The 18,803-nt window shown below is 39.6% G+C and overlaps 1 protein-coding gene across 3 annotated transcripts in view; it reads left to right on the forward strand.

The window, feature by feature from the left end:
* The window catches only part of svep1 (sushi, von Willebrand factor type A, EGF and pentraxin domain containing 1), a 145,704-nt gene that overhangs the window by 122,099 nt on the left and 4,802 nt on the right, over positions 1 to 18,803 (forward strand). For all 3 annotated transcript variants that reach the window (XM_016997358.2, XM_062971841.1, XM_008120499.3), the window contains 5 exons: positions 1,984 to 2,160; positions 4,876 to 5,046; positions 11,850 to 11,945; positions 17,146 to 17,241; positions 17,566 to 17,659. In XM_016997358.2, the coding sequence (XP_016852847.1) occupies positions 1,984 to 2,160; positions 4,876 to 5,046; positions 11,850 to 11,945; positions 17,146 to 17,241; positions 17,566 to 17,659 (634 nt within the window). The remainder of the gene's footprint in view (positions 1 to 1,983; positions 2,161 to 4,875; positions 5,047 to 11,849; positions 11,946 to 17,145; positions 17,242 to 17,565; positions 17,660 to 18,803) is intronic.

Raw genomic sequence — 18,803 nt, forward strand, 5'->3', positions numbered from 1 at the left:
ACCAGCACTTTTGGACAGAGAAGAATAAAGACCAAGTCACTGCATTAATTCTACAGTGTACAAAACTCATTTGAAAAAAGTGGTAATTCTTGATTAATTTGAAAACAATAGGAAAAGAGGAAGATTATGCTACAAATGGAAAGACTCATTCAAGGAAGCCGAATCCCTAGGTTTGCAAGATCTTTGCAAGACTGTAAATGGCTAGGTTTTTGGGAGGTTTCTCATTCATAGAGTCTCTATATTGAAGCCAATGTAGCAGCAGTTAGCAATAACAAATGTTTGTTTTTTTTCATTTTCTATCTTCAATCCTGGTACTAATTAATAGAAAAAGAGCCAGTGTGATGTAGTGAATCGATAGTTGGACTGTGGTTCTGAAGACTAGGATTCCAGTCCCTGCTTAACCATATAAACTCACTGGGTGACCTTGGGCAAATCACACTCTCAGCCTCTGAGGAAGGCAAAGGCAAATCCCCTTCTGAGCAAATCTTGTTAAGAAAACGCCACCTTGGGGCACACAATAATCAACCCTTTCTGTAATTACCCACATTGAACCGAAGAGGGCAGCAGAGATTCTTAATGTTGGACATAACATGATGTGCGAGAACCATATCTGCTCTTCCAATGTCTTTTAAAGTTTAAAACCAGTTATGGGAATGGTGATTTTTTTTCCATTTTGCAGTTTTATTAGTCATGGGCAGAAGCAGTCATATAAACATCTCTCACTGGTAGTGAAATAACTAGTTTCAAGTCTTTTTCAAAAATGATTAAAACATCTGGTGCTTACCTTTAAATCCCTCTATTGTTCAAGACCCAGGATTGTGGTGGCGCGATGGGTTAAGCAAGTTCAGCAGCTCAGCGCTTTAACACACTGTGCCACCAAAGGGTCCCAGGTTCAAATCCCGGGAGCGGAATGAGTGCCCGCTGTTAGCCCTAGCTCCTGCCAACCTAGCAGTTCGAAAACATGCAAATGTATGTAGATCAATAGGTACCGCTCCGGTGGGAAGGTAACGGCACTCCATGCAGTCATGCCAGCCACGTGACCTTGGAGGTGTCTATGGACAACGCCGGCTCTTCGGCTTAAAAATGGAGATGAGCACCAACCCCCGAAGTCGGTCACGACTAGACTTAACGTCAGGGGAAACCTTTACGTTTTAATGGGTTAAACCCTTGTGAACTGCTGACCTGAAGGTTACCAATACTGGGTGAGCTTCTGTCTGTCAGCTCTAGCTTGCCCTGGGCAACGTCTCTGTAGACGGCCAATTCACTCACACCAGAAGTGCCTTGTAGTATGTTCTCAAGTTGCTTCTGACATGATAAAAAGTCCTATATCTATATGTTTGTGTGTGTGTGTATTCATTTATTACATTTCTGTTTTGCTTTTCTGATATGAAATAAATGAAAATAGTTTTAAAAAACAACATACACACAAATGATAACGTGTAGAAAATCAAACTGTTGAAAACATCGCATAATTCAAGCTATTAAAATTGACAATAACAGTAAAGGAGTGCAATTTTTTTTTGAAGAAATGCCTTTTTGAACTCCTCCTAAAGACATTGGGAATGTTCACAGCTGCATCCCAAAGTTTGGAGACAACACTGAAGAAATTCCTGTCCTACAGAAGCATTTTTGGGGCCTCTACAAATGAGAGAAAACTATATCTGGGCATGTTTATGGCACAAGAGGCAATCACTTCCATAGCCAGGCTTCAACTTTTTTATTTCCCCGAGCTTTTGAATGTGAATGGCTATCTGCAGAAATGACAGGCACAATGTAGGAGTTCTTCACTTTTCCCCAAGAGAATGAACAACCACTTGGGACAGGGAGATTGTACTGTGTAGTGTAAGTCTTAGGTCCTATGTAACTGAAAGATGGGCTATAATAAATAGCCTGATTTCCCTGGTAATTAATTTAATTAAGTGAAAGAATATCTCAGCAGTCCTTTAAAATCTAACTTTTTCCCTCTTTCATGGTCTTAAACAGCAAATCCATGCCCTGTGCCTTTTATAATCCCAGAAAATGCCCTCCTGTCAGAGACAACTTTTTATGTCGGGCAGAAAGTATTTATCAAGTGCAGAGAAGGATATCAGCTTCGGGGACCATCTGTCATTACCTGTAATCCTGATGAGGCTTGGACTCCAACCAGAGCTAAATGTGAAAGTAAGTATAGTAAAGAAAACCGGCTTTCATTTTTGTTTCTGTTGAAAATGAATACGGCTTTTTTTCCACAGAAGCTACATTCTAAAACTATTTACCAGTAAACAATAAAGAGATTGTGTAAACTGATACATATTTATAAATGTATAAGCACATAAAAGAGTTGATTATCATAACAATAGGCATCTGTGATAATCCAAGGTAGGCAAGGCTTGAAAGAATATCTAGCCTTCTGTCTGTGAACTCAGCTTTCAATTTGCTTTATTATGCAAATGAAATTATAGTTGATTTGCCTGTTATTAGGTATTAAGATTGACACCTGGACTACTATTCTCCACTTCCCTCAAAGCCAGGATCAAACCAGGCTGGCATTATTAACCCTGCTGGGTGTAGAATCCCAGACAACTGATTTTATATGAAAAATCCACTAAAATGGGAGTGGAAAACCTTTTTGAAGATTTCATTCCCTGAATGGAAATTCTAAAGGGCAACATGCCAGTTTAGGTTGAGCCACATCCATAAATGGGAACTAATAACCCCTTTTTTCTTCAATATCCATTAACATCCTCTCTTTCTCTTCTTTACTTATACACATGTACCAGTCCATCCATCCATCTATTCTCTTCTAACCTCTCAGTCTCTCTTTCTTTCTGCCTTTGGTGGCTGATTGCTTCTAGGGTGGTTCATGTCAGTGGAGTACTGAATCTCTCTAGAGCAGTGGTTCTCAACCTGTGGGTCCCCAGGTGTTTTGACCTACAACTCCCAGAAATCCCAGCCAGTTTACAAGCTGTTAGGATTTCTGGGAGTTGAAGGCCAAAACATCTGGGGACCCACAAGCTGAGAACCACTGCTTTAGAACTTAGTCCAGTTTTTTTTAAGTATTTGAAGAGGTGAATGATAAGATTCAGCAGTTTAGACCCATTCTACACTGCCATATAATCCAGATTATCAAAGCAGATAATCTATATTATCTGCTTTGAACTGGATTATATGAGTCTACACTGCCATAAAATCCAGTTCAAAGCAGATCATTTGGATTTTATATGGCACTATAGAAGAGACCTTAGATAGCCTCTTTAAAGTTCATATTAAAACCTAAAGTGGACTCACTCTCTTTGAACCATTGTTTCCAGAAGAAGCAGAATATACAGCAGAGCTCAGCATAGTGTTTACAGCCTCAGTAGTTGATTAGGCTGTGCATTTGGATGAAAGACCACCAATGGATCCAAGCTACTGTAGGCTGTATTTCAGAGGAAGGAACTGGCAAAACCACCTCAAAATATTTCTTGCCAAAGAAAACCATATGGAATTTATGAAGGCGCCATAAGTCAACAGGCAACTTTAAAGCACACACACACACACACACACACACACACACACACTTTTGGAGCCTGCAAGTTATAAAGTTTAGCATGTAGATCAATGTAGGAACAACACTTTACCTGCCAAGCTCTGTAGTTGAGCCATTCTGGTGCCAAGTCTTCTATTTCTCCTCCTGATGATAAAAATGTTAGGACTACATAGACTGAAGCATGGTTATAACCGTTTATCCAGCTCCTATTTCCTGTGCTGAATTTCCTTTCATGATCATTCCTTTCTTTCCATTGTATAAAATAAAGAAAAGGGGTTATACTCTGGAAAATCCTTAAGGAGGAAACAATAGTTTGCCTCACTATACCAGGCATCCTCAAACCTTTTAAACAGAGGGTCAATTCGCAGTCCCCCAGAAATTAAGGAATTCCTATGCACACTGCACATAACTTATTTGTAATGCAAAAAAAAATATGAAAGAATAATACAATATTTACAATGAAGAACAGTTTTAACCAACATAAACTTTCCTGTATTTCAATGGGAAATATGGGTCTGCTTTTGGCCAATGAGGTAAGTTAATTAAGATTATTGTTGTTTTGTGCCTTCAAGTCATTTCAAACCTAAGATAACCCTAAGTCTGCAGTTAAGTCGTGGGCAAGATAAATGACCTTGGAGGGCCACATCTGGCACATGGTCCTTAGTTTGGGGACCCCTGTTCTATACATACAAAATGCCAAAGGAGTTGATTTCTATCACCCATGCTTTTATATCAAAACACCAAAGTCTTCATGGTGTTTATAAACTGTCAGTGATAACACTTCTGGGTGTCTGGGGTCTCCGAGCTCTAGATGGCTCAGGTACAGGCTATTTGGCTGACCGCATCTCCTTGTATGAACCTGCCTGGCCCTGAGATCTTCAGGAGAGGCCCTTCTCTCATTCCCACCTCCATCTCAAGCTCAGTTGGTGGGAACGAGAGAGTGGGCCTTCCTTTTCAGTGGCTGCCCCTCAACTCTGGAACTCCCTGCCCAGGGAAGCCAGAAAGGCCCCCTCCCTGCTATCCTTCCAGCAGCAGGCTAAAACCTTTTTATTTAGACAGGCTTTTAAGATCAGGGGGTGCTGTGGTTTTTAGCTTTGAAAAATTTTAATACCAATGATATTTAATTCTGTTTAATGTTTGTATATTTGAAGATTTTAAATTGTATTCAATAGTTTTAATGTAAGCCACTTTGAGTCTCCTTATGGTGAGAAATTTATATAATATTATTGATTATATTATTATTATTATTATTATTATTGTTGTTGTTGTTGTTGTTATTATTATTAATAATAATAATAGTCATGTTTCCCCTCTGAAGTTGTGAGGGAGTTTAATTCAGTAACAGTTCTGTTATTGTTTCTGTCTAGAGATATCTTGCGGGCCACCTGCTCATGTAGAAAACGCTTTGATCCGTGGAACATTTTTTCAGTATGGAGATATGGTGACATTCTCATGTTACAGTGGGTTCATGCTAGAGGGCTCCCTTCGAAGTGTTTGTTTAGAAAACGGGACTTGGAGTACTCCACCAGCTTGCAAAGGTAAGTAGCTATTTGATGTAACAATAATTCGTAATGCCCATTTCTAGAAATGCATTCATTTTGTCCTTTTAAAAGTTCTTAGGGGTTTTCTGGCACTAATAAAAAAAAGCCCTAAATAGGAGCTAAAAAGCACTATATACCCCTAAACATCCTCGTGGATGAGAAAAAGTGGGGTATTAAATAATAATAATAATAATAATAATAATAATAATAATAATAATAATAATAATAATAATAGGTGCCAAACACCCCTGAACAGGAACCAAAACCCTTAACAGATGTTAAACACTCCTAAAGAGGTGCCAAACACTTCTAAACAGGAGCTACAAACTCTTAAACAGGCTCTAAAAACGTTAGACTCCTAGACAGGCGCTAAAACCCTTAAACAAGCACTAAAAATCCTTAAACAGGTGCTATCAACCCTGTGATAATACAGTGCTTTTAATGCTTTTCTGAAGGCCACCAAGACTGATGAACCATGCTTTCAACCATGCATCCTCATCTAAAAGCACATCTACATTGACCCTTTATCCCAAGGCCAATTCAGAGTGTTGAATATTGGTCCCAGGATGGTTTTGACCTCCAACCCCTGAACCGCTGTGGAAATGAGGCGGAGTCCTCACCATCCAATGGCGCTGAGCCTGTTTCAGTGCTGCAAGACAGCCACTATCCTTCTTCCCATTCCCATTGTAGCAAGGGAGAGGGGAAGGGGAAAAGGAAGAATCACCTTCCTTTCACCCTCCCTTCTCCAATTGCCCTGACATGATGAGCGACAGGCACTAACCATGTCATGCCCACAAAGCACTGCTACAACAAGAATGGGGGAGGGGGTGTGATGGTGAGTGCCATGCGGTATCTCCAGGCTGTGAGCCCAGGGAATACAGGGCCATGTAAACACTTTCAACCAATTCTAAATTGCTTACATGGACCCAAAGTTGCAGTTTACTCCGGATTCTTGGATAAAATTTGGAGCACATTGCAGCTTTTTTGTTAATGCAGTTCAATGCTACGTTAAGTGATCATGGCCCACACTTCACCGAATCTACTCCATGTGTTGTGCAGCCACTATAGAGCTGGTTTGCCCACCGTTTGGTAAAAAAGGGTCAGTGTAGATGTGTCCTGTGAGATTGGGAACTGGAGAATGAGTATAGAACACAGATTGAAAATACCTGCTTAAGTGCTGGCCATCAAATCTTATTCCAGATACTATCAGAAGGTCTATGCTGCCTATGGCAGAACCACAAACTTGATCCCATGAGGTGGAAAAAATATTTGCTTTTCTTCCACTCCACATAACCTTCATGGCTCATCATCAGTTCTTCCCTGAAAGAAAATAGCAAAAACCTTCAAAAAATAAAATGGCAAACATAAAATAGCAAAATCCTGAGGATTAGAGAAAGATGTCCCAAGATCTTTCAAACAGTTGAATACAATAAAATCCATAAAAATGATACCTTAATATGTTTTCAGGCAGATTTTTCCCACTTTGCCAGGCAACAAATAAAGTGCATCATCTGGTAATTGTTGCTCACAAGTTAAACTGCATTTTAATATGGTGTCTGAAGGGGCCAGGAACATAAAGAGTTGACACGTATTGCCAAGGGGGTCTTTAGCTTCCAAACAGACTGTACTCTTGAGCAATTGCATAAAACACACACCATGGCCTTCTCTAACTCCTAGACATGGGACTTTTACACGTGACTGATTTCCAAATCACTAGGAACATTTTATCTTGACTTTTTTTTCCTTGGGATTAAGAATAATATAAAGCAACTATAAAATAATAGTAGTCATTTTTCATTTTTAACAATTCTATGTCCATCAAATATTGAGTATTACTGAATCTCATCTTGCTGCCCCACTGTGATGAATGAAAAAAGGACCAAAGGCATAAACTTCAGAAACGATACGTATTCTTCTGATTCATGTTTTGGCTTTTTGTCTGGGGCTTTTGTGAGTTTTATTTTAAAGAAGCCTGATATAAATAATGCAGGTTGATTGCCTAACAAAAGACCTCCAGTGCTTAAACCTTTGAAGGGTCTACATCAGAAGCAACATGAAAGCAGTTGGTTTCAATGACTCACATAGATCATCTAAAACTTTAGCCCCAGTAGTATTAAAATATCCCTGGTCTGCAAGAGTAATATATTCTAACCCAATTAAGAGTGTATTAATTAATGCCCACTATAAGTACATCTTTTGTTTTGAAGGGGAAGCACAGTCTTCCCTCTACATTAACTGGAGTTAGGGGCATAGGAGCCCTGTGAAAGTGAAAAATCAGAAATTAAATCATACTATTTGTTTTATCTGAGAGAACATCTCTCTAGGAAATTCTAGGACTTCCGGCATGGCTTTATGATCAGCTTCCTCTGGCAATTTTGGATCCACCAAATCCAAAGCCCCTCTGCTTGCTTCAAGAGTTCAGGTGCCTTACCCATGTCAGCCTGGAACCAGTATTGGTCGACTTTACCATTAAAGTTTACCAATACTTTAACAATAAAAAATAATGTATGTCCAGCACTGTGTTGGCTCTGGCCGGTGGCCGACATTCGGAAATGTTAGATGATGTGTCCTTTTATCCACGGTGGCACAGCGAGTTAAACTGCTAAGCTGTAGAACTTGCTGACCAGAAGGTCGGTGGTTCAAATCCGCAAGATGGGATGAGCTCCCGTTGCTAGCCCCAACTTCTGCCAACCTAGCAGTTAGAAAATATGCAAAATGTGAGTAGATGGCACTCCATGCAGCCATGCCGGCTACATGACCTAGGAGGTGTCTACAAACAACACTGGCTCTTCAGCTTAGAAATGGATGAGCACCAACCCCCAGAGTTGGACTTGACTAGACTTAATGTCAAGGGAAAACCTTTACCATAAAGAAAATGAATACATATCCAGTAATTCACTCCAATATCTCTCCTGCAGAATAAATGCATTTTTACTACAAATGCATTCATAGTTTGTTGTGGGTTGGTTTTATTTAATATTTTGATAAAATCTTTTCTTGTAGTCAGTCCACTTTCCACACATAATTACACAGAAACAAGCTCCTATACATAGCCTGAAATGCCAAACCAAACCACACACAAAATGCCAGATCACAAGTCTGGCTTATTAGTTGTGATTGGGTGCTATGCCCAAAAAAATGTATTTATGCAGTTTATATTATACTACATTAAACTAAGAAGCCCGGGATAGGCTGCTTGCATCCTTTTTTATCATTCAGCCAATCCTGTGTGCTTGATATTTGCCTTCACAAATAGAAAAGAGACACAAGTTTTCTGCAGACATTTTGCAGAAACTGTAGAAACAACAACAAAACACTTCTTATTTTTAATATTGGACATGGGTAATTGATTTCTGAATAGCTCTATTAGCATATTAAAACAAGCAAGTAATAAGCAAGTAATTCTTCATGGTTATACACATCCTTTGTATACAAATATATTACGTACAGAAAATTACTAAAATAGGTCAAATATGGCAGCCACAAGAGGGCAGCATAGTGTGTAAATGTGAGGCTACTGCTAAAGAACAACATTCAGAAAACGGGAATTCCAGACAAGAAACCAGTGAGGGCCAGCTAACACTTCCCAACAAAGGATTCCCTCAGGCAGGAAGCAATCAGGCTTTGAAGTTACAAGGCCATGAAATGCTAATCAAGCTGGCCAATTGCAATATTCACATCTGCCTCAAACAGGCAAGAGTTCTTTCTCCACCCTTGGCATTCCACTGTCAGGACCCAGGCTGCAGAACACCAATAACCATGCGCAGAGGCCAGACTCTATCTAATATCTTTATTAAAGAAATATATAAAAACAATAAAAACAAGTGAAGAATATAGTTCAGAAGCAGACCTTTCAGATGAGGTCAAATATAGTCCAGAAATGTATTGTCCAATATAAGATATTAGAGTTCAAAGTTTTAATCCACTTGACCGAAACACACACTTTGCCAAGCAATAGTGTGGGGAAATGACAGAGTCTTTAAGGTCCAATGTAGCTTGACAACAAGGCTGGAAAATAAACTTGATTCTTGGCTAGATCAAAGACTTGAAACGAGGCAAACATGAAGCATGAAACAAAGTCCGTGGCAAAACGTGAAACAAGGCAGGCTTGAAACTTGATCCGGGAAGCAAGGAACTGGGGTTACGAAGTCCACACACGATCTCTCTCCTCAAGCTGATCAATTGACTCCGCAAAGTTCCCCTTGCGACAAACACCTATATTGGATCCCGTTTTCCCGCCAACAGAACACTTTCCCTAGAGAACGAGAAGCGAAACCCAACTCTGTCCAGATGCATGACTCCTTAGAATTTCCCAAGGGAAGCAGACCTAATCAGCTAGTTGTTTGGCAGCGATTCTCAGGCTCCGGCGATTAGCCTCTCTGACTCCTCTATCTCTAGTATAATTGTCCCTCCGGGAAAATGGGGGGGAGTTCTGCCCAAGGCCTGTTTGGCTCAATTCTTGAGGGCAAACATCCTCCAGGTGGAGAGGCTCTGGCTCTGGCTGAACCGGCGAAAATCCCATGTTTTCCTCTTCGTCTGCCACAATAGTACTAGGAACAGGACTACAAGGCCCATGAGTCATCACATCCACAGATATATATATATATACACCACTTGCCTAGTTTCCAACAGGCCTCACAACCTCTGAAGATGCCTGCCATAGATGTGGGTGAAACATCAGGAGAGAATGCTTCTAGAACTAAGCCACACAGCCCGGAAAACTCACAGCAACCCAGTGTTATGTTTTCAAGTAGACTGATTTATGACAATCCTACCATAATATTTTGTTGATTAGAGTTATTTGGAGGCAGTGCTACTTGATAATCAATGTTCTCCAATGAGTTTCCATGGCTGGATAGTGATATGAACCCTGGTCCCCCAAAGTTTTAGTCCAGCACTCAAACCACTCAGTCAGCAAATACGAGGCCTAAACTATGGAGCAGCTTCTCTTATTTACACTAAGCTCTTCCCAAACATTATTCCAGTTATCTTTACAATAATCTGGTAAAATAAGCCAGGATTAATGTACCTGCTTTGAAACCAGCTTCTCTTGTTAACAAAGTGAAATCAAAGTGAAGCTGCTTTAAATCCCATTCAAGAAAAAAGCAGGACACGAATAAAATATAACGCCTGGCTTGACAGCAGTGTGTGCGAAAAAGACCTTGGAGTCCTCGTGGACAACAAGTTAAACATGAGCCAACAATGTGATGCGGCTGCTAAAAAAGCCAATGGGATTCTGGCCTGCATCAATAGGGGAATAGCGTCTAGATCCAGGGAAGTTATGCTCCCCCTCTATTCTGCCTTGGTCAGACCACACCTGGAATACTGTGTCCAATTTTGGGCACCACAGTTGAAGGGAGATGTTGACAAGCTGGAAAGCGTCCAGAGGAGGGCGACTAAAATGATTAAGGGTCTGGAGAACAAGCCCTATGAGCAGCGGCTTAAAGAGCTGGGCATGTTTAGCCTGCAGAAGAGAAGGCTGAGAGGAGACATGATAGCCATGTACAAATACGTGAAGGGAAGTCATAGGGAAGAGGGAGCAAGCTTGTTTTCTGCTGCCCTGCAGACTAGGACACGGAACAATGGCTTCAAACTACAGGAAAGGAGATTCCACCTGAACATCAGGAAGAACTTCCTCACTGTGAGAGCTGTTCGACAGTGGAACTCTCTCCCCGGGGCCGTGGTGGAGGCTCCTTCCTTGGAGGCTTTTAAGCAGAGGCTGGATGGCCATCTGTCGGGGGTGCTTTGAATGCAATTTCCTGCTTCTTAGCAGGGGGTTGGACTAGATGGCCCATGTGGTCTCTTCCAACTCTACTATTCTATGATTCTATGATTCTATGATTCTATATACATAATACATGCATTTCATGGCTGAGATGAAAATTTAACTGCTTAATTAAAAATTGCCATACTTCATCAGACATTTTTCTTATAGTCAAGGATAATTTTTATATAGTGACTTTTAATATGTTCTTTTTTGAAGATTTAAAATACCTTTATTAACACATAAAAGGTAAGGTAAAGGTTTTCCCCTGACATTAAGTCCAGTTGTGACCAACTCTGGGGGTTGGTGCTCATCTCTATTTCTAAGCCGAAGAGCCGGCATAGTCCATAGACACCTCCAAGGTCATGTGGCCAGCATGACTGCATGGAGAGCCGTTACCTTCCCGCCTATTGATCTACTCACATGTGCATGTTTTCGAACTGCTAGGTTGGCAGGAGCTGGGGCTAACAGCGGGCGCTCATTCCACTCCCGGGATTTGAACCTGGGACCTTTTGGTCTGCAAGTTCAGCAGCTCAGCGCTTTAACATACTGCGCCACCACCAATATGTAGGGGAGGCAAAGAAATACAAAATACAATTAATTTATCCTAACAGTATAACTACAACTGCAAACTATCTTATTAAATTATATTACATGACCCACAATACAAGCAAAAAAATAACAGAAAATGGGAAATATAATTGACTTCCAATTTCCCAGCTAATGGTTACATTATCCAGTTATCCTACTTCTGCTAAGTATATGCTTTAACTGGACATCAACGTGATATTCGATCCTACTGTTATTCAAATCCTACTAATGTTCTGTCAAAATTATAATAAGAACTCCCAATTCTTATTATAATTACTTAATGGCTTTCTCCTCACCAAATCCATCAATTTATCCATTTCAGCAAGGTCATAAATATCATCTACCAGTCTTATGGCAGAATAGTTGCATCCTTCCACTTTGTGAATTTGTCCAATCCTCAATCTAACTATTTCATATTCTACTTTGATGTTGTTTGCTTTCACAGCTATTTGTCGGTTCCCGTGTCAAAATGGTGGCGTATGTGAACGACCAAATGTGTGCTCCTGCCCTGATGGATGGATGGGACGTCTCTGTGAAGAGCGTATGTACTTTTCTCTGACAATGCTATATTTATTTACTTGTTACATTTGATCCTCCAGAGGAGGGGTCCTCAGACTATCTTATATCAGGAACCAGCATTTTTCCCCCTGTATTCCAGGGATGGGCATTACATTTTTGCCCATTGGATATAGTTATTTCTTTATTTACTGTAAACATGCCAGGAACTGTTAGCTGAGGGCACTAATCTAGAACTACCACTCGGAGTAACTCTGCTGTAAGGAGATTCGGTGACATTTTTGATTCTCATGACAATGCTGTGGAGTGTGTTAGACTGAAAAAGAGAAGAGAAAAGACCTTTCTGCACTGCTGGCTTTTTAGAGGAAAACATTCTTTACTCATGCTATTGTGTCACCTAGTCCTCATGTTGGTTGACTAATTTTGGCTAAGGTCAGAATAAAGAGATTGCTTTGCTCATCCCTTTGTATAATCCATTATGATCAGAGATTCAAATTGTGTAGAGATCTTACACCGGTGGGGGGGATCATCCACTAAATTCCCTCTCAGTCTAGATTCAAAGATACACTGAAATAAAGCTAAGTAGCAATATACAGTTTTACTAGTGACAAATTGAAAGAAAAAAGATACAGTAACAAAACTTTCAAGCAAATACAGTGTTTTCCTATCCTTTCAGCCATATGCTGACAACAGCTTCAGGTGCAAATGCCTGCTAAATTGTTCTCTTCACTTGTTCTCACTAATCTCACTAAGAGAAGCTGAAAGACCCACCTGTAGTGAAGAGAATAATCTCACTTTCCTTTTCTGAAAATGTGGCAAAGAGAAATGGCCACTGATTTGGGTTATTTACCATATGTGCATAATTCAATGTTTGCTCCTGGAATTGACTAAACTCTTGCCTTCTCCACTCTACTCGGAGAAGGGAATGTTTCCTTTTTATATATATAAGAGTTCAAGTACAGTACTTATATTGACCCATGGGTGAGTCGATCCAGGATTTTTGGTGGGTTTTTTTTTAGCAAATGTACAGGTATATAGGGTACTAGTAAGGTTGGCCTTCTAGATGCTGTGAAATATGGGACATGAAGAGCAAGAAAATGGGACACAAGCATTTGCTTTAAATAAGAGACTGTCCTTTAAAATACAGGACACCTGTCAATGCTGGTGGGTGGAGAGAAGAGAGTAGAACAGGAGAGCACAAGGAGGAAGGACAGGTGGTGCACAGGCTTCTAGGATAAACAGAGGGAGTGCTACAATTGTAAGATCCACTGTTGCAACCCCTTCCCACTGCCCTTGCAGTTTTTCCAACACCACAGCAATTCTGTCTTCTACATAACGATTAAAGGGGCAGAAGACTTCTATATTTCATCTTGCAAGCCTGTGGCAGTTCAATTGTGAAGAGGTACCGCAATAGTAGCAAATACCCTGTTTCCCTGAAAATAAGAAATCCCCTTAAAATAAGACCTAGTAGAGTTTTTGCTGAATTTCTAAATATAAGGCCTCCCCTGAAAGTAAGACCTAGCAAAGTTTTTGTTTGGTAGCATTCCCGCCAAACAGAACACCAAGCATGCAGGATCAGTAAATGTACGTACCATAGATTGATGTACATGGAAATAATGGTAGTAACAAGAAATTATTGATAGGATTTCGCAGTTTGGCTGGTTATGCTGGTTTGTGATGACAACTACTGTACACTATATAATAAATGTTCTTTTTTTTTTTTGTTCAACAATAAATGTGAATTCTTCATGTAAAAATTAAGACATGGCCTGAAAATAAGACCTAGTACATCTTTGGGAGCAAAAATTAATATAAGACACTGTATTATTTGCAGGGAAACAGGATATTAGAACAAACTATATTCAGAACTCCTCCTTTAGACTGCAAGCTTAGAACAACAAAGATATGCAGAGCAACAAGATAAACTTAAGGACCATCTGGTGCACCATATCATTTGTTAGAATTTTACTAACTGTAAACAAAATGAAAGGGCTTCTAGAAATGCAAGTATAAATTTGCACTGCAGAGAAGGAAACATAGGCAGGCAGTTGAAAGGGGAGCAGTTGTATGCACAGGTAAATGGAGATGACACACTGTCATATATATTTTTAAAGCTTCACTTGCTCATGTTGTACTGAAAATACAATGTGCCACATTCTTTTCTCTCCAAGAAAGTGAGACCTTGCTTTATTCATGATGTATATTGAGGAAGGTAGGGGATTAGCAAAGTGCAAAACATCAGGGCTGTTTATGTGGCCACAATCTACCTTATGTAGGGTGCTCTTTTCTTGCCAGCAAATGAGTGCTTTGTCTTCCGAGGAGTCTTCAGCAACTGGCAACTTACCTTTTCAAAAAGTTACAGCATGTCCTTGCAGTGTTTTACTATTTTAAAAATAAACTGTTTCCAAAACTAGAAATAGACATTCTAGGTTTTTTTTTCTTCTCAAGGAGCATTTTTAGTGGCCCATTTGTCTCAGGACAAAATGTTAGTTCCCTGATCCCACCAAAGTTGCCAGTTCCTGGATTAGTGAAACACAATAAAGTGTTTTTAAGGTAATTATTTAAATATTCATAAATATAATTTAAAGATCTAGATCTGACCATGTTAATAAGAACATAATTCCTATTGATGTCATCTGAAATTGCTTCAGGGCTTCTTAAACATTTTTCACTCACAATCTCTTTCTGCCCGTGAAGGTTTTACATAACCCCAGGTATATAGGTATATCAAATAGGTATAAAAAATCAAACATTTACTGATAATAAATCAGCATTTTCAAGTATTGCTAAACAAGCTGATTTTCCTTTTTGTGAAGCATCTTCTGCAGAGTCCACTGTAAATTAGATGACATTCAGAAAACTTTTATTGTTGCCAATATTTGGGGACCCCAACATTTGGGGTCAGGACCAACAGTTTAAGAAACAGTGCTTTAAAGGACAGGTACCAGAGATTTGTTAGTGATAGTATTTTGGTTATGAAACTTAGAGTAATTGGATTACAACAGGGGTAGTTTATGATCCAAGGGAGCCGTGCTGATCTTAAAATAGCAGAGTGAGTACAGTACAATTTTTTTGTTTCTGTCTTAATATTTTTATTTATTAAAATGTTCTGCCTTTGCATCAAAAAGTCAACATATTCAGAACAGATAATGCAATTCACTGAAGTTAATTAAATAACAATATTCAGTTTTAAAAATAGTTTAAAAGACCAAGTTGAAGAAGTGTTTCTTCCTCATCTTTCTAAATGCAACCGAGAGTGGAAACTGCTTTGCTACTGTGAGGCCCCCAATTAAAATGTAGTGTAGAGTGTATTATTTTGAGGCATCTAAACAATGCAGAGTTTAAAAAACACCTTCCAGGAAGGTCAATATTTTCCTATGTGTAGGCCTTGTGAGGACTGCCTCTCAGGATTGCCCTCTGCGATCCTAGGGGCAGTCCCCACGGCTATTCCGCCTGCCTAAGCTAGGCAGCCCATGGAAGTATGATGGCAGGGCCATCCTCTCCTCCCTAGACCCCATTATGCATGTAAAAAGAAAAGAAAATGGTCTTTACCAAGGCTGGAGGTTTCAGTGTGCCTAAATTATGCAGTGGAGTTCTGGAGGGGGAAATCTCCTTTCACTTCTCCAAAACTATGTTGCGTTATTTAGATACAAAATGCATCGGTAAGAATCCATAAGCCACCCCGAGACCCCACAGGGAGATGGGGTGGGGGGTATAAATAACGTTGACTTGACTTGACATTTCTTTCCTTTTTACGGCCTAAAGAGGGCAGGGAGTGGGTGGCCATGCTCACCCATGCCGATGCTGGTTAGGCACGAGTGGGTATCTGGCCACCCCCTCACCAAAATGTGGGATTTTGGCCCCCTGTGTGGCCTCCAAATTTGTGTGAAATCCGCACTTTAAATGCAGATTTCACATGAATTTGGGCCACTGAAGAAGGGCCCTGAGAGGAGCACATCCCACAGCCTGAAAACAACACAGATTATGGTGATCCCAAGAATTGCCCTTTCTAATTGTTGAGCCTCTGAAGCAACATTCTAGGATTGTTTTTCTTTCTGTCTACAAAGTTCAATCAGAGTTGAGGCAGATGCAAATCTCCCTGCAGAATCGGGCTCTGCATTTGATGTGTCACTGTTCATTTCTTTACCTTAGTTCTGACAGTGATCCTAAAACTCAACCTCAACACTTAGGGATAGCTTTTATGCTCCTAGTCATTATAATCTGCCACTCCAATTCACATACTGACTCTTTTTGATAGCCAAACAAGCAGACAGCTGTCTAAATCCATCAAGGCTATTCCTTGGTTAGGGAAGAAAGTGGAGGTAGGTTGTAGCATGCTAGGAGGGAAACTTAGAGCTGCCTTACCTAATGGTATCATTTTGCAAGGGGTCTAATGATAAGGTTGCCAACAATTAATGTTTCATGACACCTCCAATTTTGAAATGTTGAAGGTTATCATGAAAGAGCAATTGGAAAACATGGAATAGCAAAATAATTGTACAGGATTGCTTTGTTGTTTGTTTATATAGCACCATCAGTGTATATGGCACTTTTCAAGTAAATCTATAATTGTAGCTATTCTACACAAAGCTTACTTGTACCACTTCAAACTTCCATATTAATATATCAAATGTTAACAACTTGCTTATATAAGTCAGTACCTGTGCCTATTATTTTAAAGAATATTGTTTAACCTTTACTTGTTTCCCACCAAAAAGTTGTGTGCAAGTGAGATTGTGTTTGATTGACTGCCTTCCTGGCATTTGTAGTGATGTGCCAGAAATTGATCCTTGTTGAGTCCCAGATATGCCGAAAGCATTTACAGAACAATGTTACTATTGGTTAGTGTGGCTGAAAGTGAGCAGGAATTTACTAAGAAACACATTTGTCACAAGCTAATAAATCTGCTCATATGTGAATCATCCATCACATGCTTCCCATCTGTGAATAAATTCATTTTGTTTATTCACTTTACTGTGGCATATTTTGGAAAAGCACTCTTATAGTGTGATGGTTTTTTGTTTTTATCTTTCCACTCTAGCCCACTTTACATGGTCATTCTGTGATTTTGTAAGTCTGTTTATTGCAGCCCACAAAAACACAGCAAAGGTTTAAGTTCGCTTTACCGTTATATAGTACCACTATTGTTTCAGCAATTCTTCTCATGGTAAATGATGTTAATGCTTTCAATCAATAGCCCTTTTATTTTTTCCTTGCCTTTTTAGCAATCTGCATCCTACATTGTCTTAATGGAGGTCGCTGTGTGGCTCCTTATCAGTGTGATTGCCCAATTGGGTGGACTGGATCACGCTGCCACCAAGGTAAGACTCTTTAAGCTTGTAGCAGCATTTAGTAAAGCTAAAGCATTTTCTGTGTGAGCATGGTTGCTGTGAAGCTATGGCAGGGGTGGGGGACCAGGTGTGGTTTCCTTTGGAAGGAGGCCACTGCAATAATAGGTCTTAACACTCAAATCCCTACACCAGGCCAGTTCTCTGGTTTCCATAATTAACAAAAAGGAGCCCTCTGCTATGTAGTAAAATCCAATTGCTAATTCAATCACACAATATTCAGTGGAAACAATTCTAATAATTGTGAAGAAGATGCCATAACCTAAAAACAATCAATAACATGCTCTTCTGATACAGCTGTCTGTCAGTCGCCATGCTTAAATGGTGGAAAATGTGTTCGACCCAATCGATGCCATTGCACTTCACCATGGACTGGGCACGACTGTTCAAGGTAAGTGAAGAAGTTTCTCATATCAATGAAGAAGTTTCTTATATCAGAGTTTTTATCTAAGAGGAAATAGTTTGATCTAAACTGTGATTAAAAAACAGAGGTCATGCCTAGGCACCATTGAGACCTTTTGATAAAGACTGCAAAACAGCTAAATCTGTTTTAAGTTTCTAGTAGTATCTTTAAAAAAAAAACTCTATTCAAAGAAACTCCCTACTTGCCTTTTGAGCCTCTTATTCAGCTTCCCAGTTTGAGGGTCCCAGAACTTTGTCAAAAAACAACAACAACAATAATAGGATGTCTTTCCTTGTTCAATTAGGGTACCTACCCGCTAGCTTTATAGAGTCCTTGGGGGCACTGTCAAGTAGCAAGACAAAGCAGCCTAATTCAGGACATTTCCCTGAAGGTTGCCCATGGTTCCATCTTAACCCATTTGGCAATGATGATTCCCATATTAATATATGATAACCCTAGTCTGGTTTTTGTGTTGGCTCTGATCTGTGTGGCTCACTATGATGAGACCCATAGTACATCTTCACAGTAGAATGAATGCCGTTTGACTCCACTATAACTGCCATAATTGATGCTAGGGGATCGTGGGAATTGTAACTTTACAAGATCTTTAGTCTTCTCTGCCAAAGAGTGCTGGTGCCTCACCAAACTACAAATCTTAGGATTCCATAGCATTGAGCAAGGGCAGTAAAAGTGTGTCAAGCTGCAACTGTATTCAGATTATCAGCAATGGCATTTCTGCTTTGAACAGCAAAGAAACGAAATGTAATCTTCTGCCACTTACATTTAGACAAATTACACTATGAAACGTGATTTTTGTTCCTGGGTTATAAATGTCATTTCCTAATTGGTTCTATCATTTAAAAAAATGGAAAAGGGTTATTAAACTCCAAAAACTTTGTTTTTGCAGGACTTCCTGCAGCACATTTGGCTATAATTTTCCAATGATAATAGAGACTCAACCAATTCAACATAGTTTGTGGCAGCCACAAAAATGAAGTTTCTGGATTATAACAACAATTACTTTCAAATTACTGTACAATTAAACAGAAAATAATAATTTCAAACCAGGAACATATTTTTTCAGATTTTGTTACATAGTGTTATCAGTCCTGTTGAAACTGTCAGTGTAAAT

Source organism: Anolis carolinensis, chromosome 2 (genome assembly GCF_035594765.1).
Source record: "Anolis carolinensis isolate JA03-04 chromosome 2, rAnoCar3.1.pri, whole genome shotgun sequence".
Taxonomy (NCBI): Eukaryota; Metazoa; Chordata; class Lepidosauria; order Squamata; family Dactyloidae; genus Anolis; species Anolis carolinensis.